This window comes from Mustela putorius, unplaced genomic scaffold (assembly GCF_011764305.1).
Source record: "Mustela putorius furo isolate JIRA1106 unplaced genomic scaffold, ASM1176430v1.1 tig00000129_pilon_pilon_pilon, whole genome shotgun sequence".
Classification (NCBI taxonomy): domain Eukaryota; kingdom Metazoa; phylum Chordata; class Mammalia; order Carnivora; family Mustelidae; genus Mustela; species Mustela putorius.
In genome coordinates, this window is record NW_025421290.1 from 7780175 (window position 1) to 7802836 (window position 22662).

Below are 22662 nucleotides of genomic sequence, written 5' to 3' on the forward strand. Positions count from 1 at the left end.
TGTTTTTTGGCTTGTGTAAGAGCAGAGGGTCAAGAACTGCAAGTGGCTTTTCTTTTATAAAGTTTGTATCTCTAGGGGATAGATGTGTAAACTATATATATGTGTTAACTATATATAGATATGTATATATTCTGAAAGGTAGAAATCCTTTCAGAATATATACATATATCAAATTACCATGATGTATGCTTTATTTCTTTTGAGATCATTTACTTGAGAAAAAGTGAGTGACCACAAGCAGAAGGGGTAGAGGGAGGAGAGAGAATCTCAAGGAGACTGTGCTAGGTGTGAAGTCTGACGTAGGGCTTGATCTCACAACCCTGAGATTACAAACTGAGCCGAAACCAAGAGTTAGATATTTAACTGTCTATGCCACCCAGGCGCCCTACACTTTAAATATCTTACAACTTTGTCAGCTATACCTTGGTAAAGCTGAAAAAGAAAATAAGTTCATGTCTTTAGGTCCCTGACCTTTGAAGTTCAAGGTTTTGTAAAAAATAATTTGTACCAAGTTAAAATTACTGATTAACTACATCAGCAGGTCGCTAACTTGCTGATATGAGAAACAGAGTTGGAAGAGAGCTTGGTTGATCTCCTGTGCCCAGTGCCTTCATGTTCACATGAAACTGAGTCACAAAACAGAAACCTGAAAATGGTTCTCTGGAGGCTTGGGCCAGTCCTTCTCATGGACTGATATTGTCTCTGTAGAGAGACCACTACCAATGGACTTCCTCAAGATTTGTGAAGGGTTTGTTTTTAACACTACTGAGTAGGGAGAAGGAAATCTGGGTTCAACTTCCGAGCTCTGCCTTGGCTATTTTATAGCTTTTAATTTTATAGATATAGATATAGATATACATATATTAATTATAGCTTTGTTTAGTTTGAACAGGTCACTTGGTCTGAGTCTAAAAAATGAGGATGGATTGATTGTATGAATCTTTAGAAGAGGTCACGTATATGAAAGCACCCAGCACACCTCTCAGTGCATAGCTGGTGTGCAAAAACCATGTCTGTTTCCTCCCTATTAAACTATGCTTTGATTGTAAAAATTCTAATTTGTAATTAATTCCTTGATTTCTAAAATAGCCATGTTCAATGAACAAATATGTGTTAAGTGATCCCAGGTAGAGACCATGAGGCTCAGATCTTGTCCTCAAGGGAATAATAAATTATTTCAGACAATAACCGTTAAGGATGATTGTTCTTAAGTTCCCAAAAGACTAAATTTAGTAGCTGTTCACTGGAATAGAAATTTGGGGGCTATGAGGAAGCTTGGAAGTATTCATAAAAGAAAGAACCCTTGAGCTCTTTGTAAAATTTCTAAAACGCCAGAAAGCTGGGATTTGGGACAGGTGGGAGATTGGAAGAAAGTCTACAGAATATCATGGTGGTAGGCGAGGTGCAAACCGCATCTGGAGAATGTGGACCGCCCAGTTTGAGAAGTAAGGAGAATGCAGGCTGGCATCCGGACCAGAGAAGACCTCTTAGCTCCTGCCTGGGGACTTTGGCTGTTCTGTTGTAGTCAACCAGGGTCACCAGAGCTGACATAAAGCCAGTGATATGCTGGGGCTGAATTAATTACCAAAATCGCCAGTACAGCAAGTGGGGCAAAACACCAAGAAATCAGCAGAGTGGCTATGAGACTCTACAGGACTTGAGTATGCCTTCATCTAAATAGATTTTAGAGCTGAGGTGCCTGGATGGATCAGTTGGTTAGGTGTCTGCCCTTGGCTCAGTTCATGATCTGGGGATCCTGGAATGGAACCCCACATTGGGCTCCCTGCTCAGCAGAGTCTGCTTCTCCTTCTGCTCCTTCCCCCACTCATGCTCTCTCTCAAATACATAAAATCTTAAACATAAATAAATATGTTTTCGGGCTCTGTGTAAGTGGGTAACCTGTATTTAAAGTGAGGAAAGGGAATATATTGTTTAGTTTTTATTTATTTATTAGTGGGAAGAAGCCCTTATATTTTGGAGTGAGGTTTGTTAGGACTTGACCTTAGAGTACAAAGATAAGCCATGGAGAATGTGATCTGCTTTGTGTTCAGAGGCTGTGGCATCGTGGCAGGCACAGGACAAGAACCTGAATTCAGGTATCAGTGACAGCAATGACAAAAGTTTGCCTGAGGGAAAAATCAAGAAGACCTGGCTTGATTAAATGCCAGAGCTAAAGGGGGAAATGTCCAGGACTGAAGTTTGGCAACAGAATGAGGATGTAATAGTACTAACAGGGAGTAAATTCATACATGTGAGTTGTGTCTTTTTAGACCAGGAGTCAGTTTGCAGTTTTAAACAAATTCGGTCCAAGGCAATAGTGTCTGTTCAATGTCCTATTTCTGCTTATATTTCTAATATTTAAATATGAAAAGTGAGGGGGAGGGTGGAAAAATCGATCCTAGAGATTAAGTGTCACTCTCTGGTGATACTCTGGAATACCAGCAAGCTATCCTTCCAACAAAAGGTACAGGCAAAATGTATCCAAAAGGCCAAAGTTCATCAGTTAATTCTATGTAAACAGTAAAGACAAGAAGTACAAAAAGAAACTTAAATAAAAGATTTTGCTTTTATTTAAAATAAAATGCATTTATACAGTCTTTAAACCATGGATTATTGGACAATACTGGTAATCCACCCCTCCTGGCACCCTTTTGGGTTGTGTGAGCTAGGAATTTTCTGACTAGCACCAATGGGGACTGTAATAGCGCGGCGGACGAGAACATGGCCAGTCCAGGCATCAGAGTTAAGGACACTGTGGCAAATCATGACTATAACGAAGTCATTCTTAATTTAGCAGGTATGAAAACTGCACATTATACTTTTAAAAGCATTTAATTAATGCAAAGATGCTACATCTAAGCCATTTGCTAGTTGTGAGTTTTTTAAAAAAACTGTACAATTTTATAAAATTTGTGTTTGTACATTAGTTACACAAAATGCATACTTCATAGACCTTTACTTCATATTGTAATGCAAAAGTTGCATATTTTAGGCAGACGTGAATATGCTGGTGAATACAGGTGTTGTAATACAATAGGGTGTAAAAATAAAATCACAAGACATTATACATACATGCTTATTCAAGGACAAAAATGAACCAAGCCTAACGCACTGATAGCATTTTCCTTCAAAGTCGAACAATGACATCATTATTAAGTATCAGGCATCTTTTGTAGGCCTGATTTATTTGGGGATGAGTGGGAGATGGAGCATCAAAGGCTACCAGAAGTTGGTATTTTTAAAACACAAGATCAAATTAAACATACATTAAAACACATGCATTAAACATGATAAATAGACTTCATGTAGTTTAAGCCCTGGATAGCTTTAAAGTATATGGCTTGAGTTTCTTGGTTTGGCTAGCTTAAATTAAATCAGTGATGTTTTATTCCTGACTTGTCCACTACTTTAGTTTTCAATTCCTGGCCCTAAGGAATGTGTGCCACATTCAAGTCCACATATTGTATCATGATAGCAGATTAATAGTCGTGCTTGTTAGTGCACTTATTAACTGGTCTGGTAAGGCAAAAAAGTTTTCATGATAAAATGATAAATTTCAAGCTTACTTTATTAAGCAGCATATAACAACAGCTTTCAAAGTTAAATATTGTTACGGCCATGGAGTTTCATTACACAGTAGCTCTATTCACACCCAACCACTAGTGAGTTTGTAGAACATCTCTTCATCTAAACTCTCATTTTGGTCTTTTGCACGTGTTGAGAGAAATATGTAGCCACCGATGAATTCATGAACCACTTTGCAATCTACTTCAGTACAAATGAAGGACAATCGTACTTCATCTGCAAACTCTACCGTGACCTGGAAACAAAGACCAAGAACTGTCAGTCCCAGGAAAACTCTATATGGTTGGGTACAAGCGAAGCTAATGTGCTATTAATGTGCTATTAATGTCTGCCCTCTCACAAAGTACTTGCTGATCCTCAAATTTTTAAAAAAATCCTAAATCGTGCCTTCGATTCCAGAAGATTAAGTTTATTAGCCCCTCCACCACTCCTTTTTAGTTTTTCATTCTGAAAAGACTGAATGCAAGGGGTTTAAGTCATTATGTTCTCAATGGTCTCTGGTGATTCAGTTAGTGAGAAGGTCTCTCTTCAAGGCCTGGGAGAAAACCCACTTCCTGCATTTAAGTTACATTTAAGTTCATACTTGCTCAAGACATTTAACCTTTAGGTATTATGTTTGAATACAGGAGCCCCCAGCCCCATATCCATGGGAAATCTCTGGAACCCCAGTGGATGCCTGAAACCATGGGTAGTACTGAACTTTGTATGTGCTCTGCTTTTTTCCCTTTACATACATACAGATGATAAGCTTTACCAATTAGAAACTGGAAGAGATTAACAATAGAATTATAACAGTATATTATAATCAAAGTTATGTGAATATGGTCTCTCTCAACATATCTTATTGTACTGTACTCACCCCTGTGATAATGGGAAATAAAATGCCAGCAAGACAGGATGAAGGTAAAGGACACAGTAGGCACTGTGACATAGCGTTAGGCCACTATGGACCTTCTAACAACAGGTCAGGAGGAGAATGCATCTTCTGCTTCTAGACTGTGGTTAACCACAGATAAGGAGGGACACTACTGTATTTCAGAAAAATGAGATTCTGCGCAGTAATAGGAACCGATACAACAAACCTGAAGATCCTAAAACACATGGCTTATCAGTAAAAGACTGTTTATTTTAAATGATATTCACTGTACTTCAAGGCTAGGGACAGCATGATATATAGTAGGAGCTGTGCCAGCTTTTACAGCCCTGAGCATCGGAGTTTGAATCCTGATTCCATTACCAAGTGTGTGGTCATGGTAATCATGGCCATCAGGTCTCTAAATGTGAGTGTCCTCATTTGTAAAGCAGGGACAATCCAACCACCCACAAGGCTGTGGTGAGATTAGAAGCACGGTACGAATATAGAAACATCTAGCCATCATGACAGGCACAGAGTAGGCATTCAATAAACAGTAGCTGCTACAGTGACAGACAGGGATGTACCAGTTCCAGAAAACCACCTTCTAAGCAGATTGTGTGCTTAGAGTTCAATAACTGGGTTAGTCATGAAATAGGAAAGTTTAAGTGTGAAATGAATAACCAACCAGGTTTTATACTGTAAGAGGTGATGGTACAAATAATCTAAGACATTTATCTCCCTTTTTATTCTTAATTTACTGATTCTTAGCAGAAATTAGTGCTCTACACGCACTCAAAGTTAACACTGAGCTTACCATTTTTATTTCCCAGTTCACGTTCCACTGTTTCATGTTACTGAAACGCCATGTTTTAATTGCGTCTCCTGTGCTGGCATCCATCCGAATCAGTCTGTTGTATGCAATTCCAATAAGTTCTTCTTTTTTTCCTCCCTGGAACCTAGAGTATTAAAAACATAAAAAATGTTTAAAAACATGTTGGGGATAGGAGGACATGTTGCTCTGGTTTTAAGACGTGCTCTTTAACTCATGAGAGTAATATTTTCACATAAGTAAAAATAGAAATCATTTTTAATTTTTAATGTAAAAATTACGAGTATAGAAAATACATTAAAATATTCTTTACATGTTACTGTAAAATTGCTTGAAGCATCTCAGCAGGTATTTTAAATATTTAATTGAAGTAGATTAAGTAAAAAAGCACAGATTAATATTTATACACAGGTATTTAGGAGAACCACTGACCTTGCAATAAAGTGTGTGATGCCAAATTCTGGTAAGGACTGCCAAGCTTGAATAAATCTCATCTTGGCTTCAATTAGACTCATCTGAGCTACATTTTGATGGGCCTCCAAGATTCTTGCTGTTATCTAAACATGATTAAACAATACCTTTACCATCAAACAACAGTCTTTCATGGGAGGATCAAGACAAAAAGGAAAAAATTAAACTATGTGCCCCACCCCACAATCATATGTCATAAGAGTTGGAATTGGGAAATTTCTGCAGCTACATTTGGGTATTTTAGTGAAATGAGGACTCTTCAAAATAACCCTTGGTAGGGGTGCCTGGGTGGCTCAGTGGGCTCGGGTCATGATCCTAGGGTCCTGGGACTGAGCCCCGCATCAGGCTCTCTGCTCAGCGGGGAGCCTACTCCCCCACCCCCACCTGCCTCTCTGTCTACTTGTGATCTCAGTCAAATAAATAAATAAATAAATAAATAAATAAATAAAATCTTTTTAAAAATAAATAAATAACCCTTAGTGTATTTCTTCTTCATTTCAGTTTCCATATATCCAGAAACAACAAGTACTATTAGGAGCACATAACTGCCACTCTTGAGATATATTCCAAGTATACACATATATGTCACTGCTTTTTATACAAGGGCACGTTCTAATCCTATACATGAGTTTTTAAATTAGCACCAAGACACAATATCAGAATGAGCACCTGGAATATAAATTTCTAGCAGGAGTATTTATTATCACCTTTAAAGTACTTGAAACAACCATAATAATTTAATAATTTTTTCTAAAGGAATCATAGAAAAGTTAACTTTTAAATTATACTCCCACTAAGAGTGGAAGGAAATTAATCTGTAAGAGGGGACTGTGTCCAAAGCTTTAAATATTTTTCTTTTCTTTTTTTGGTTAATATGGAGAACTTACCAAATCTCTTATATAGCCTGGCTGTAGATGGCAATGCGAAGAAAGAAAAAGGAAGCAGAAAGAAAAAAAAAGGCAATCAGAAAAAATGGCAATGAAGCAAAGAAAAAGTTGCGGTAACCTGCAAACCAAAATTCCAGCCAAAAACCATGCAAAAAAAATTACTTTAGGTGGAAACCAAGCAAAGTAATGCAAGCATGAAAATGAAAACAAGGAAGCAGCGATTACTTTCCATTTAGAATACTGAGAAACACTTCATTATTTTAGACTGTTACGTGTTACTAAAATTATGATAGATATTTGTAGGGGAAAACAAAGAGCAAATAATGTTTCCCTGCTCATTTACCAGTTCTTACTGGTTAGGGTAGGCCTAATGATTTTAGTAGCAAAATCAGAATTAATGTTCAAAAAAAACTTTAATATTTTGAGATCGAGTCCAATAATATGACCCATGCACCACTTTTCAGAAATAAGTTGAACGTATAAGGTAAGTGCAGTGACCATACTGTTTCTTTATTTACACAAGAAAAGCAAACCCTCAATTACCATCTGTTTTTTGCATCCTTTTTCCTGGAAGGGAAAATGGAGAGATGCTATACACTACACTAGGAATGGCAGCTGTACACATTAGTCTATCTCAATTTGTATTCACATGGATAAAGCAGAGAACAACTCTTTTCTCTAAAATGTAAAAAACTAGTTTGGGAGTTACAGTCATGTTAAGATATATATATAGTAAGTTTGAATAACATATGGCTTTGGGGATTTAAAGTAGATTAAATGTAACAAAATGTGTATTGATGGGTCCTGATAGGAATGAAAGAGCCCATGGCCCACCTCTGTTCCTAGTGGACTCCTGAATGCCACTATATTAGATAGTTTAACAATTACTGAGCACTACATCCAATGACCAGTACAGCACCTGACACACAATAGCAACTATACTTCTGCCTATCAGCACTTCCTAGGTGTCAGGGCAATCTGCGGTCTCTATGTCCTGGGAACAACTCATAAATCTAGTCAGGGAAGGCAAGATTAAGAAAGAATATGCTTTTGATAAGATGTCAACATGGAGGACAAGGCTGGAAGAATCCTTAGATTCTGTTATCCTGCCAGTCAAATATTCACTGTTTCTGTCCGCAAGAGAATTTTCACTTGACAATCTAGCTAAGAAATGAGGGATAGAAAACTCTTTTTTAAAAGTGAAAACTACCATTTGAAAGGCTTCTGAGAAAACAACTCAGGACCTCTGACAACTAAACCAACATTTGGCAATCTTCAGTTAGATTTTAAGATCTTTTTTTCCTGATACCTGAAAGTGAAATGATAGCTTGCTAATGTTTGAAATTGTTCCTTGCCTTTGAAGGCAAATGAATCCACTTTTGGAAACAAGTTTTTTCCTTTAACAATTTCTAAATGAAATAACTAAGAATTAAAAAAAATTTAAATTAGTACTTGATTCACTTTCCCTTTTTAACTTACAATCTACATTCCATAAAGCTCCCCAGGGCAGCATTTCCTCCATTCCTTACCACTCCCACATCATAGGACTGTGGATAAACAGTTTCTACGTAGAGAAATTGTGTAGCGCTTACACAATCTCTGAAACTTAAAGACAAATACTTGGCAATTAAAACTTCTGAACATCTATTTCTAGCTAAGTGATTTCAGACCCATATGATAAACATTATATTTAAAGTTAAGAATTAATAAGCATTCTAGGTATTTCACTGGGCCCTTTCAGTAATGCTTCAAAATTATTCTTTAACAGAGATAAAAATGAAACTAGATAGAAATAAAATATTTATTTGAAAAGTCTTCTTCATCCCCCACCTCAGACTGAAGGCTTTGCCTTTTATGGCATGTTTGGTGTAGCAAATACTGGGGGCTATCCCAAGTGAAATTCCCCTGCAAAGAACCTTTCATGTTGTACTGAAGAACCATTTTCCTAAATAGCAATCCTTTTATGGTATTAATTTCCAGGAAAGGAATTCTAAACAGAGTGAAGAAAAGCAGTGAGTGTCAATGAAAATTTACCAAACTCTGTCACATCATGCAAAATTTTGGTTTAGGTTTTTTACTGTTAAGAAAAAGACAATGCTGAACTGTAGACTATTTCTACCCTCATAAAGTTTATTTCCAAAGCTGGAAAAGTCAATTTCAGCAGCAGGGAGAGCTGTTAGAGATTTTGTTGGGAAATGCTGGCTGTGCTTTATACCACAATTATAAAAGAAATGAAACCCAAAGCATCCACACCATATTCAATTCCCTGAAAGAACACCTCATTCATAGGGTGATTTCCTTACGTTGTTGTGAGTAAATGCTCCCAACTATTTCACCTCATTATCTGTCCTATTAAAATGAGAAACATTTTTTTAAATGACCTATTTTCAAATGGACTAAAGGCTATCTGCAGCTTATTTTATACTCTGACCACCAGATAAGAATTTATGACTAAAAGTTTTATTTAAGAGGGGAAACTAAATTTAAAGTATGTACAAAATCATAAAACCAGGGGAAAACAGATGAAGTAAAATGAATCAAATACCTGCTTGTTCTTGTACTTTTTTAGATAGCGAGGGGATACCAAACATTCAGGATTTATATCCGTTGTGATCTGCTCTGGTATTAACTGAGGATCTGGGTTTAAATGCTGCATCTTCAGAAAGGAAAGAATATTTTGAACTTCTAAGTTATACGAACTGTCTGCCATGGTCTTGCCTTTGGAGGCTAATCTGCAGGCTGCCATCCAGTGCGCATACTGTTTTTCCTGTTGAAAAAAAATACTGAAATATGAAATGTATCACATGATGGGTCCTAGGAGTATAAAATGTAAGGATGGCTGGTCTACTCACTAAGGAATCAAAGAAAAAATTGAGGTTTATATTTTTAAATGGAAAACTTACATTGTCACAACGAAGCCAGATTTCATTCATGCCTTCTGCAACTGGAATCAGGAGTTTAATATTGAATTTCTGCCCTGAAATGTTTACATCTGGGGTAACTTCACATCCTAGAATAAAAAAAATATTATAACGGTCAAATTTACTTTTAAGAAATCCCAAGCCAATACAGACAGCCCTCATTTTATGTTAACATGCTGAATTTTGCTGTTTTGTAATCGATTAATTGGGAAGAAATTTTTCTGCCCAATAACTCTGAGGCACAGCAAAGAGTCACATCTAATACAATTTGGGGCCTTCATAAAACTTAATTGAAAAGAGAAGGAAAGGGTCCTATTAAAAAGGATATTACCCCAAAACACCATCCCACAAATTTGATATTGTGGGTTTCTGGTTTTGTTTTTTAAAGATTTATTTGAGAGAGAGAGAGAAAGAAAGAGCCTGCACCACAACCCTGAGATCATGACCCAACCTGAAACGGAGTTGGATGCTCAACTGACTGAGCTGGGCAGGTGCCCTGATATTCTTGAAATATCATTCAGTTCCTTGAACCTTAAATTATCTGGGGTTTTTAAGTTTTTAGATGTATAGGGATATTAAAGTGTCTTTCTGTAATTCATGTTTTGATAAGAATAGGTGACTTTTTTTTTTTTTTAAAGTAATCCCTCCACCCAACATGGGGCTTGAACTCATGACGCCATCAGAGTCACATGCTCTACTGGCCAGATATCCTAAGAATAAATGACTTATGATGCCTTTAAAAAAAAAGAAAGAAAGAAAGAAAAGGCATTGTGTCCATGGGATTCCTATTTGAGCTGGAGTCCTATACAGGATTCTCCTCAAGGCCCTCCTATCCTCCATGGCAGGAAGAAACCTAATGGCAGGGAGAAGAGAAACAGAGGCTCTCAGGATCCAACTAAACACTCCTGGGCATGTGCTTCTTTCCAAAATTCCAGAGTGCTGAAACACTTAAATATTCACACTTATAATAACTTCAATTCAGAGGGTAAGCATCTGCACAAAAATGGTTTCTTTAAAACTACAGTTTCTTCATAGATTTGACTCAATTCACAAGTTAACTTTACGTGCAGTACTTTAGAAGCACATCTACTATAGAAGGTAATCTACACTTACATACTGGGGAAGTCAGTATGAAAATAACTGGTATTAGAATTTCACTCCCCTGGTTTTCAGCAACACACAGATATGGGCTACAAAAAGCCACATTATCAACTCAGTTAAGCATTAGCTCGTAGCTTCACAGTAGAGAACACAGTTGGACTGAACATGGCGGGAGAACGGCTGTCATAAACAAGCAGTAACCAGAGTAATGCAGTGCAGTGCAGCTCTGCCATCTGATTTAGGCTTCACACCTTTCTCTGTCACTTCATAATTACTGCCAATTTATTTAACATCTCCCCCCAAAATTTCCTGACCATAAACTCTACCTCACTGGAATGCTGTAAGGACAAATAAGATAATGTACCATGTCAGGCTCTTTAAAGGGTATTCCAATTGTCACCCTCAATAGGTCTTAAGACCATCAAGTAGGCTTGTAAACTGTTAGGGTCTGTGGTTGTTTTGCTCTTTGTACTGGAGCAACTTCTCTTTGCACAGAGAGTATAAGGACAAGATAATAAATGTCTATATATCCACCATATAATAAGGACAGATGTTAAAATTGAAGTATTATATTAAAAGAAAAAGAACATTTTAGATAAATGGGAGGTCCTCTTCTCTCTAGAAGCAACTCCTATCATGAATTCGGTAGACTTTCTCCCCTTTGCTTTCTTTAAAAAATATTAGCTACAGGGGCGCCTGGGTGGCTCAGTTGGTTAAGCAGCTGCCTTTGGCTTAGGTCATGATCTCAGGGTCCTGGATGGAGTCCAGAGTCCTGGATCAGGCTCCCTCCTCAGCGGGGAGCCTGCTTCTCCTTCTCAGCCTGTACTCTCTCACTCTCTGTTAAATAAATAAATAAAATCTTAAAAAAAAAAAAATTAGCTACAGCATTTAACTCTTTCTGTGCAAGGGTTACAAACTATCAGGAAGTTGTGTGGCAATGCATTTAATCTGCAAAGTTAAAATGAGATGTTTGAAGATATATGATCTTTTATGGACTTCATTAATCATTCAAATGGATTTAATGTGTACAATCCATAATAATTAGGCCTCTTTAAAAAAAAAAAAAATACTGGGGCACCTGACTGACTCAACTGCAGGAATGTGTGACTCTTGATCTCAGGGTCATGAGTTTGAGCTCAATGTTGGGTGAGAAGATTGTTTAAATAAACTAAAAAAAAAAAAAAAAGTAAAGTAAAACCAAAAAAACCCTAAAAAGCTCAGAAAGGCAAAGTGAGTGGGTAATTCAGGTGCTAGTGTAGGTGGCAGAGGCACTTACTAGTCCACATCTCAGGCCATATTCACTCCATGCCACCTGGGCTGCCTACTTCAATGGCAATATGCCATACTTCACTGTAACCCAATTACACTTCCTTTGAAATGTTCAATGTAAACAGCCCATTCTAATCACAACCTTCAGTCCTCTCTTCAAACCATCTGAGGGACCCTTTTTGCAGCCCCACAACTTTCTCCCCATCAGCAATATGTTCTCACCTCTTTCTTTTCCTGAGTTCAGCCTGCACACCATTAACCAGGTATCAACCTCCAATTCCCTAGATTAACTGTCTTTCCACTATACTCATTTACCAAAACCTTAACCAGGGATCAATCCAATCATCTATCTTTTACTTGCCTATATTAGGCTGCTGAGCACTCAAAAGGAGGAGAGGGAAGAAAAAAAGATATCACAAAACCAAGCAGATAGATCTCACTAGAAATTTACAGATTCCCAACTTCAACTGAGCCCATGACACTTGCAGTCTCTCTGTGTTTTCAGACATTCTCAACAACGTTTATTTCAATCTTCTCAGGCTTCTGATGCCATCCCCTCTCAGTGGACAACTTCATCTCTTTTTTCCAAAAAAGCCATGAGTCACAGAGCTTCCTGCTACCATAACTGATAAAGCTAGCTCCCCTCGACTTCTACAGTGGGAGAGGGATCTCTCCTCTTAAGGCTCTCCTATCCAGGCGAGCTGAGTTTTCTGCCATCCCAGGAGCCTTGCTCCATTAAAAAGATCTTCCTTCCTCTCCTGGATACTAGATTTCTTTCTTCCTTTCTATTTCTATTGTGATGTTTCCATCAGCATTTAACTTCCTTGAGTTTCTTCCATCTTAAACCACAAAGTGCCTTTCTCCTCCACCTTATAGCTCTCTCTCTCTATTACTGCCCTCTTTCCTCCTTCCTTGTCACAGTAAGGTTAACAAAAAGCTATCTTTGTTTCCTATTTACTTCTCAGTGACGGTACTTTGGCTCCCATATTCAAAAGGCCACTGGTATCTGCTGAATCTGTTCTTCATCAAGGCCACTAAACACCTCCAATGGGGCTAAATGCTATGGAGGCTTAACACTCTTTATTTTTCTATAGTACCTGACGCTGTTGACTACTGTCTTTTTAGAAACAACTTTTACCTTGGCTCCCACCATACCTCACTTCCATGGTCTTCATAAGCATTTGCTGTTTCCCTTGCAAGCTCCTCTTCCTCTCATCTGCCCTGTACCTCAAACATGGGTGTCCTACAGGGTTCTATTCTTAGCCTTTTCATATTACAGACAACTGTTCTTAGGCTGCATTTACTATTAATCCTGAAACAGCTACCATCATTATCAGCAGTGCGGATCTCCCATGATCCAATGGCCTATAGAGTATCTTCCACAGAAATCCCACAGGTACCTCACCTTTAAAATAACCCAAAATTAAACTCATCATCTTTCTCCCTAAACTCAGCTCTTCTACATTCTCAACCCTATTCACCCAACTGAACAAGCCAGAAATAAGTCCCTCCCCATTAGCCTCTCCCAAGTTAATCACCCAGGCTGCTGACTGTGCTTCCTCAGGGCCCTCTGAATAGGTACCCTTTTCCTTACCTATATTGACCTCCTTAATCTGGATCATAGTTTAGAGTAATCTAAATTACTCCTCTATACCATAGCCAATATAAATAGGATAGATCCTGTCATTTTCATGTTAATAATCTTAGTGGCACTTCATTGCTGCCAGTGGAAAAAACAATCTCCTTATTATTTTTATCCTCTTACTTCCTGCCAATTTCTTCTGCTATTATCATTCATCTTAGTAAGAATCAGATTCAACACCCACTACAGAAGTATTCATCCTCCCCCTTGAACTCTACATTCCAGCAGCACAAACCCCGTTTGCTCATGCTTTTCTTCAGGCTTTTCTCCACAACAGTCTCTGCCTGGACTCACCTTCCTTCCATGGACCTCGAGTTAGAGCTTGGATCTAACTCTGGCATTACTTCCCTCACAAAGTCTATCCTAATTCTCTCCACAGTCACTGAACACTGACAGAGCAAGCACCCTTACCCACTTTGCTCTTCCTTAGACATATCATTTACTTTTTAAAGTACTATTGTCCAAATTGTAACTCTCTATCTCCCCCAACATACTCTAAACCCCTTGAGGGGTGGGACTGTCATCTGTTCTTGCTCAAGTCTCTAGTATCCAGCACAGGAATTCACTCAGTATTTGCTGAACTGAATTTTTTACAACTTTGCATTTTAGATGTCCAAAGGCCATAGAGAACATCTAGTCCGACACTCTCATTTTTTAGGGGAAGTTACTGAGGTCCAACAGCTTGGAAATCATAGGGCTTATTTAATAGCAGAGCAAAAGTGCTCTTTTGGGAGGACGTGGAAGAGGCGGCACATCACAAGCCATTCTCCATACCAGGACTTGACTTCTCAGTCACAAGAGAGAAGGTTAAGGATGTTATAGGGACAGACAGGAAAGACAGGGCCCAGAAGACAGATCTAGTCTATAGATCAAGAGTAGATAACCTGGGCTGGTCCTGGACAACTTAAAAGAGAAGCAAGAACAAAGCTGCAATGGATTCTAACAGTAACCGATAATGAGAGAGCTCCAAAATTAAACCCATGGGTCTTATGAAAGAAAGGCAGTGAACCCAATTGAAATTTTTAGGAAAATTACAGAATTCTAACACATGGGCATATTAATCTTCTACCCAGGACAGAGATTTCCCATTTTTTAAAACAACAATTCAGAGGACTACTGGGCAGAATACAGATTTGGACATTTTGTTGAAATACACTAAAAACATCTTAATGTACTATGTAGAAAGGAGAATTAAATAGATCAAGGAAAGCATCCCTGTATTTTAAGCAAGAAATTAAATTATTTTGGGAATCATTTTTGTGAATGAATCAGGGGTCCCCTTTTTGGGTACTTTTGTTTAAATAGGGATATTTTTAGTTAGAAAGACATATTGCTTTACATATAATCATAAATGTACATGCAAAATGTAACCCAAAGGAGAAAAGGGCTGGGCCGATAGGAATTAACTCCCTGAACACCACCCTCATGCCTGGCCTGCCAAAGAAAGTGCAAACCTCGCTACCACGGAGAGGCTGGGAAACCCAGAGGCTGCCGCTGCAGCTCCAGAGCCCAGAAGCGCCTTGTTCCTTTCTCAATTCTGTCTCTCCAGCCCCTTAACTTAATCAGGATTCAAGTCTCAACATGAACGTTTATCTGATTGGAATCAAAATCTCACTGGAAATCAGTCCAGAAAATGTATTTTCGTTTCTGGTCTTTGCTGTAAAGAGTGTGAACAGTGAGATGCCAATCTACTGCATCCTCCATCTAGCACGCTGGTGCCAAGGGTGTAGGGAGTGTACTTCTCACAGCAAGTGAGCCATGTGCTTCTAGTGAATATGCCCACAAGTGAAGGGCTCATCAACACTCTGCAAGACCCTGTAGAAAAACTGCGGCAGGAAGCAGCAAGATGTCCTTTAGCTGAAGAACCAGACCAACCTGGACAGAAAATTCTCCCTCTGCCTGAACCACTCCATCAATCAGATAAAGGATGTGAAGGAGCAGTGTGAAGAACCAATGAAGTCACCCAAATGGCAAATGAAATGGGGAAACAATAAAAGACCAGAGCCAGTAGCTCTGAGGCCCTTGCCACAGCCCAGGCCACAGGGAGCAAGTTTGCCATAAGGGAGTGGAAATGTGCCCCTAGTGACAGCTCTAGATTTGAAGAGACAAGAGGAAACCAATGACATTCAGGTTGTCAGCTAGGAGGAGCCTCCGAGGGGCATCCTGGGGCTACCGCAGAGGCCAGACCAAGAGCTGAATGTTGAACAATAACGTGCAGGGAAGAGTTATTGCGGGAGAGGAAGAACTTAGCCAAACCCCACAGGTACCTGCTACCCTAGTGTTGAACCAAAAAAGAGGCTGGGGAACATGAGAGGGACCAGTTTGTCATCAGGGAAAGTCAGAAAGTCAGAAAGAGTAGGATGCTGATGAGGAAGGGAGAAGCCAGGAAAAACAGAGGAAAGGATAAAACACGGGTGAGATTGAAGAAAACATGAATGTCCCAATGCTGAAGATGAGAAAAGAGAACCATAAATTTACCTGAAAGAAAAGTGGTATCACTTCAAATGAGGATGCCACAAAGACATTACAACAAAATATTCATGTGAAATTAATACTCAAATTTATGACAAAAAAGAGAAAAGTGAAGAATCTAGACTGAAAATAGTAACTGAAGAAGTAATGACTCTGCTGAAAAATTACCCCCCTGCCCAGCAAAATGAAGTTTATTGACTATTAGCCAAGAGAAATTTCTCCATCAACACTAGTAATTCCAAGGCTTTCCTTACCTCTTAGGTTCATCTGATGAGCTGGTGTGCCACTGGATTCTTCTTTGCTTTTATAGCAAGAAATAGATGTATCTTTAAAGGTGCACCAATATTGCTTGTAGCCTTTTAGAGTCAGCTTTTTTGGTCTACGTGTCAAACAGAATTAACAGAAAAAACTTTTGAAATAGCTTTATCAATAGTATCAGCAGCGAAGTTTCACATCATTAAGTCTATGGCCAAGTTGTATGTATGCTGAACTCAGTTCCCTGGGGCCACCATATTACACTCAACATTGCTGTTACTGGATTTGCCTCTTCGTGATCAATCTACTCAGGAATCTCTCACAAAGAATGAGTGGGCCGAGGACAAAGACAGGAGGGCCAAGCCAGCATTCTAGTATTTCTGTCAGTGGCAGCCATCTCTATCACTAGCAGGTCAAAAGGAAAGGACAAGAAAGGTGAAGTAAATATCACCCAGGAAAGTTCCTAGGTCCTATAATCACCAGCAGGTTCTTGGGTGTGTACAGGGCTGTCTTTGGGGCCTCTCTGGACAGGCAGGTGCACCTAGCATAACTAAAGTGTGCAAAGTGCTTTTTTGTCTCGGGTATATCTGAATGGTGCTTCATCTTGCCACCCCGATGCCAAACAAAGAAAACAGGGCAGTCATAATGGAGAGCAGGTAAGGAAACGTATGTAATGGGAGGAGAAAGTGGTAGGGAGCTGCATCTGAAATCTTGCCCCTATCTCAGAAATGGTCTGTATGGGGAGCTGTCCTAGGTTTAGCTACCGTGTATGGTTTATTCCATAATGGCTTTTCATCTTATACTCCAAGTCACCTCCTCTCCTTTTTGCCCTCTCTGCTTTAATGCCTAGTTCTCGACTGGATTATGCCTAGATTGATAAAAAAGTCAAGATAAGATACACTGGAACCTTATTATAATATGTCCCATGAACAAATGAATAAAATGCAACAGAATCTGGGGCTCTGAACAAGGAAATAACCAATGGCAACAACAGTTCATTATGTCCTGCTTTCATTCACCCAGAGGGGATGAAAGCCCCTGAAATGCCACTGTACAACTCAATGTACACAATGCAATCTAGGCTACACAGTCTTTGTTTTACCCTTTAAGAAAACTGTTTATCAGATAAAAATAAGTTCGTGAATACTGCAGTTTTAATTTGGTAAAGATCGTTGTTTTCTCTTACAATTTAGTGTTTCTCTAACTGGTAAATGCTTTTACAGATGCATTTCCTAAATTTACAATAAATTTCAATAATGTGAATAAGATTATAAAATTGATATTTATCATTCATTAATATTTGGAATCCCTCCCTCCCCATTTTGTACTTACTTAAAAACTTTAATATAGTCAGCAAGTTCAGGAATAGAAGTGATGTCACCCTAGGGAAAGAATTAAATCAGTTTTTCCTGATTTTTCTTGAAATTCGAAACTCTAATGTTTAATATCTAATACCAAGTATCAGCTTATTCAATAAGCAAAATTATATAAAACAGATTATGAAGGTTTTAAAGTTATAATCATATGGTCATAAATTGCAAAGCATTTTCAAATGGCTAAAAAAACTAATAAAAGATGTGATCAAAATGGCAATTCATATAACCTTTAAGAATATATTGATTCTAATTCAGCTAAAACTGTTTATATCTGCTTATGGAAACTCTGCAATATCCTAACAGCCCTGAGGTGTTTCCTCTGTAATAACTAATTCCTAAGCTTTAAAACCAAACTTAGTAATCAAAATTTTTCCTGAGATCTATTTTTCTTTTCTTTCTATAATATTTCAAATATGCAGCTCACTAAATCAATTTTACTATGACTTGAAACTACCTTTCCCTCTGCAGAAATGTTTTCCCACTGCTTACTGAGAGAATGGGTACATATCACAAGCTCTAACTTTACTATATTGGAAGCACTGGAGACTAGAACAATACTAATTTTACAATTCTCCCTGAAAAGTTTCTGAAAAGTCAATACCTGTATTCCCTAAAGCATGAAATATTTCTCCATATCCACACAAAATTTATGAGAACCTAAATCCACAAAAAGATAAGCATCAATTCCAACTAAATTAGTAGGAATTAGATTTACCCTACCAAAATTGTTGATGTTTTCCCCCCTTCCAAAGTGATCTCCAGGTCTGAAAGGGCAGCATCAACTTCGTCCACTTCTTTGTCACTGTTGTTCAAATGATTCTCTGATGTCATGATTGACAGCTTATTGATGTGATACTGAAAACAGAAATGGATATTTTATTTAAATGACTGTTCTAACTTTAGTAAACCTATAAAATGAGATTACTACCTACATCTATACTGAATGCTTTCCATCACCTAACTTGAGAAGATGAAAGAACTAGAAATGATAGGAAAGAACTAAAATGATAGGAAAGAACTAAAATGATAGGAAAATAAATGGCATCTGAAATCAGTGTCCTAAATATCCTAATAAATATTTATACAAAGAAGTAGGTCTTTGGACGTATAAAACTGAATTTAGTTTGGGAAGCCCTAGAACTTAAGAGTTAACATGTCCTCCACCAAGCTCCACACAAGCAGAGACTCTTTTTATTGGTCCCTTCCTGGCCCCATACAGCATTCCCTGTGTCTAAAGCAAGTCCTAAAAGCAATTAATACTGACTGAATTAACAGAATATGCATAAGGTCTTTTGTAAAAATGGATTAACACTGATTACCTTATATTAATTAATACTACTACCCAGGAGAGGAAAATTAGTTTTTAGTGTTAGGCTAAAGCTCCCCTCTCCACCACCCCCCATCCCCACCTCAATTCAATGCTGAAAACATAACCAGAGGAAGATATTTATATTCTCAGTTACATAAGAATAAAACTGATTACATTTATATGTGAATATATACACTTATATATTTACATGTCTATGTATACATGATGAGTAATGATAAACACTCCTACATGCAGATAGAAAAAATCTTTGCATATAGAATAATGATTTTAAATATACTTAGTTTAAAGTCACTTAGAACAAATACTAATAATTAGAGTTTGATGCTAAACCTTACAGAGGTTTCATACAAAGGTAAGCAGAACTTTTAAAATCACTTAATCAGTTACCTTTCAAAGCATTAAACAGCATTCCAAGTTTCTGAAGTATTCATTCACTGAATACAGTCTATTCATGGGGAACACTGAATCAACTAATCTGGGGCCAACTGTCAGCGTTCCTCTATACTTTCAAGACTTAGTGAATTGGTAATGAATAGTCTCTAGCTAAACCTTCAGTTGTGTTAAAGTAAGTGACAGAAACTTCCATGTTCACAAATCATGGAGAATGAGGTAGGCTGAGACCCTTAGTTGCCTCACATGTCAGAGTAATAACATTAAGAATCATGAAGAGAGGGACGCCTCGGTGGCTCAGTAGGTTAAAGTCTCTGCTTTTGGCTTGGGTCATGATCTCAGGGTCCCAGAGAGCCTGCCTCTCTGCCTGCTTGTGATCTTTGTCAAGTAAATAAATAAAATCTTTAAAAAAAGAAAAGAAAAGAATCATGAAGAGAGTTGTTTAAAATACAGATTCTTGGGACGCCTGGGTGGCTCAGTTGGTTGGACAACTGCCTTCGGCTCAGGTCATGATCCCGGAGTCCTGGGATCGAGTCCCGCATAGGGCTCCCAGCTCCACAGGGAGTCTGCTTCTCTCTCTGACCTTCTCCTCACTCATGTTCTCTCCCACTGTCTCTCTCTCTCAAATAAATAAATAAAATCTTTAAAAATAAACTAAAATAAAATACAGATTCTTAGGTTCATCCCCCGAGATTTTGATTCAGTACATCTGAGGTCTAGCCCACAGTCTGCATTTTTATTAAGTGACTCAGGGATTGTGATGCAAAGTCCTTAGAAGTTATCCAGGAAAAACCTGTCTATGAATGGGACTGGTCTTAAAATCCAGCTCTGCTTTCAGAGGTGCATGGGACATCTATGAAATGTTACAATACAGACTTAGACGTAACTGCTTTAAAAAGTGTTCTTAACCTATTTTTTTTATCCATACCTTCTTACTTTTAATTATTTGTTTCTTTTTACTATTGTAGATTTATGTCACACAAGGAAACAGAAGCCCCAAGGAGAAAATAATTCAGTGTAGGTTATGCCAGAGATAAAAATACCAGGCTTTTCCATGCCATCTTTTCAAACTCCCCCACCCCCTACCCCTTATGGTACTAGATGGATTTCTAGAGCCTTCAGGTCAGTCTCTCGGAAGGCTTCTAAGAACTCAGGGGATTAGTTCAGAATTCTCTCACTAAATCTAGATTCTAAAATGGTTCGGTAAAAAGTTATGTTTTGGGACATTCAGTTTCCACAGATTAAAATACATGGTTTCTGAGGCATTTTCTACTGTCCTAAAATGGAATACCTACAATACACTGGGTGGGGGAAAGCTACAAAATAATCCATTTCTGTAAAAATACAATGATGTGTATATTTGACCCTTGGACAAGATGGGGGTTAGGGGCGCTGACTCTCCTAAAACTTTACTAATTGCCTGCTCTTGACTAGAAACCTATGTTATTTTACTAGAGGGGACAGCAGTAATGAAGTGGACAATTTTTTTTTAAGATTTTATTTATTCATTTGAGCCAAAGGCAGCCCCTTAACCGGCTGGGCCACCCAGGATCCCCAACAGTAAAAGCCTTTCATAACTGGCAACTCTGCTTTCTGTACTTAACACCAATTTTGTTAGGACTTTAGGCAAAACCAGAATTCTACCATAATCTGAGAACATTCACTAAAGTCTCACTAAACAAGAATGACTGTTGTAGTGGTCAGCTGCATGCATCACAGTGTCTCTAAAAATGCAGACTTGTGGGCGCCACCCTATGTTATTTTACTAAAGGGGACAGCAATAATGAAATGACAGTCTTTTAATAACCACTACTGTTATTCTGGAAAAGCTGATATGCAAGAATCACTTCTGGGATAACACTGGTTTACTGTAAGGAAAACATTAGCTACCAACTTCTTAAGGATTATTCTAAAAATCTGTTTAGTTTCAGTAAACTTAAAATTTTATCACCTTTAAAATGTATTATTTTTGTTATAGCCATTTAAAAAATATTATCATCCACAGCTACTTAGGAAATTATGCAATTAAAAGCTTCATTTTAGAAATCTGACTTGCAATAAAGATCTTTATTTCAAAGGGAAAACTGGGTAGTTTTAAGCTAATACATATCTGGGGATGGGAGGATATTTTTCTGCTATAGGATACAGAAAAATAACTATCAAGTATACCACTAAACTCTCAGATTAAAAAAAAAATTCATGTACTTATTTTGTCTTCTAAATGTATTCAATTTCTACAAAGCAAAAAAGTAAACACTATCAAAATGCTCCTGAAATTACAGTGCTACTTTACTATTTAGAAATAATCCCCTACCCTTTCCCTTGAAAAGTCCCATTTACCAAAACTCTTACTACCTGCAAGGCTGCAAACATCATCATTTCTTCTTCTGTGCACTCAATTTCTTCTAGGAGAATAGCCCATTTGGCCTGTTCATAAAGCTGATTGATTCTGATTGCATCATACTGCAGCAAAAGAGACACAATCCTTTTGTAATACATAACCTTTAACATAAGGTTTGAAAACTGAATACTCACTTTCAAAGCCTGACAAAGTTCTAATATACATTTTTTCTGGGATTTTTATTCAGTATCAAATACTCAATAATAAAGATACCTACAGGGTTAGGTATATGTATATATACCCACATCTAATTTTCCATTAATAATGACAGTTAAAACTAAATTATTATTATTCAGTATTAGAAAGAAAATTCTGTATGTTATTTTACAGGAAAATAATCATTAGATATTACAGAGCTTGTAACAAAATGAAACATGAAAGACATTTAAAATAAGGAAAGAGTGACTGCTTTTCAGTTTCTTATTGCAACCTGTCACACTAAAATGTTATGATCAGAGAGTTAATTATTTCAGGGAACATCTTGCCCCCCCATGGAAAAACATACTACCAAGAGTTAGATCCCTGGAAACAGTAATTATTTTAAGAATCTGAAATACGAAGTACATATATATGTACTTGTGGTAAAGATTTATTTATATGTTACTGAATTATCCATTTAGTTATTAATAAAAATTAATAGTAATGTCTTAACAATACTATTTTAGACTGTTAACAAAATATACAGCATCTCCCTTCCCCAGCAAATGTAACTATGTTCCCAAACCAGCACTGGTTTTACTAAAATGAGACATGATATGGCCTGAAAGGTATTAAGATTATTTTCTGTAGTTCTAAATTACACATTTTACTGTTACAAAAAGAATAACCTAAGTACGTAATAAAAATGTTAAGTATATACATCAAAATCTAGACTATA

The 22662-nt window shown here is 37.6% G+C and overlaps 1 protein-coding gene across 6 annotated transcripts in view; it reads right to left on the minus strand.

Annotated features, from left to right (window-relative positions):
- Positions 1–2547: 2547 nt before the first annotated feature.
- FERMT2 (FERM domain containing kindlin 2) overlaps positions 2548–22662 on the minus strand; it is a 90292-nt gene continuing 70177 nt past the window's right edge. For 2 of the 6 annotated variants that reach the window (XM_013056277.2, XM_013056286.2), the window contains 11 exons: positions 21740–21847; positions 18385–18519; positions 17621–17670; positions 16288–16412; positions 9532–9638; positions 9174–9395; positions 7172–7195; positions 6629–6649; positions 5703–5827; positions 5256–5397; positions 2548–3820 (listed from right to left, as the gene is read on the minus strand). In XM_013056277.2, the coding sequence (XP_012911731.1) occupies positions 3647–3820; positions 5256–5397; positions 5703–5827; positions 6629–6649; positions 7172–7195; positions 9174–9395; positions 9532–9638; positions 16288–16412; positions 17621–17670; positions 18385–18519; positions 21740–21847 (1233 nt within the window). In that variant the 3' untranslated portion in view covers positions 2548–3646. The remainder of the gene's footprint in view (positions 3821–5255; positions 5398–5702; positions 5828–6628; positions 6650–7171; positions 7196–9173; positions 9396–9531; positions 9639–16287; positions 16413–17620; positions 17671–18384; positions 18520–21739; positions 21848–22662) is intronic. The other 4 variants (XM_004738804.3, XM_004738802.3, XM_004738805.3 and 1 more) reach the window with 2 other exon arrangements.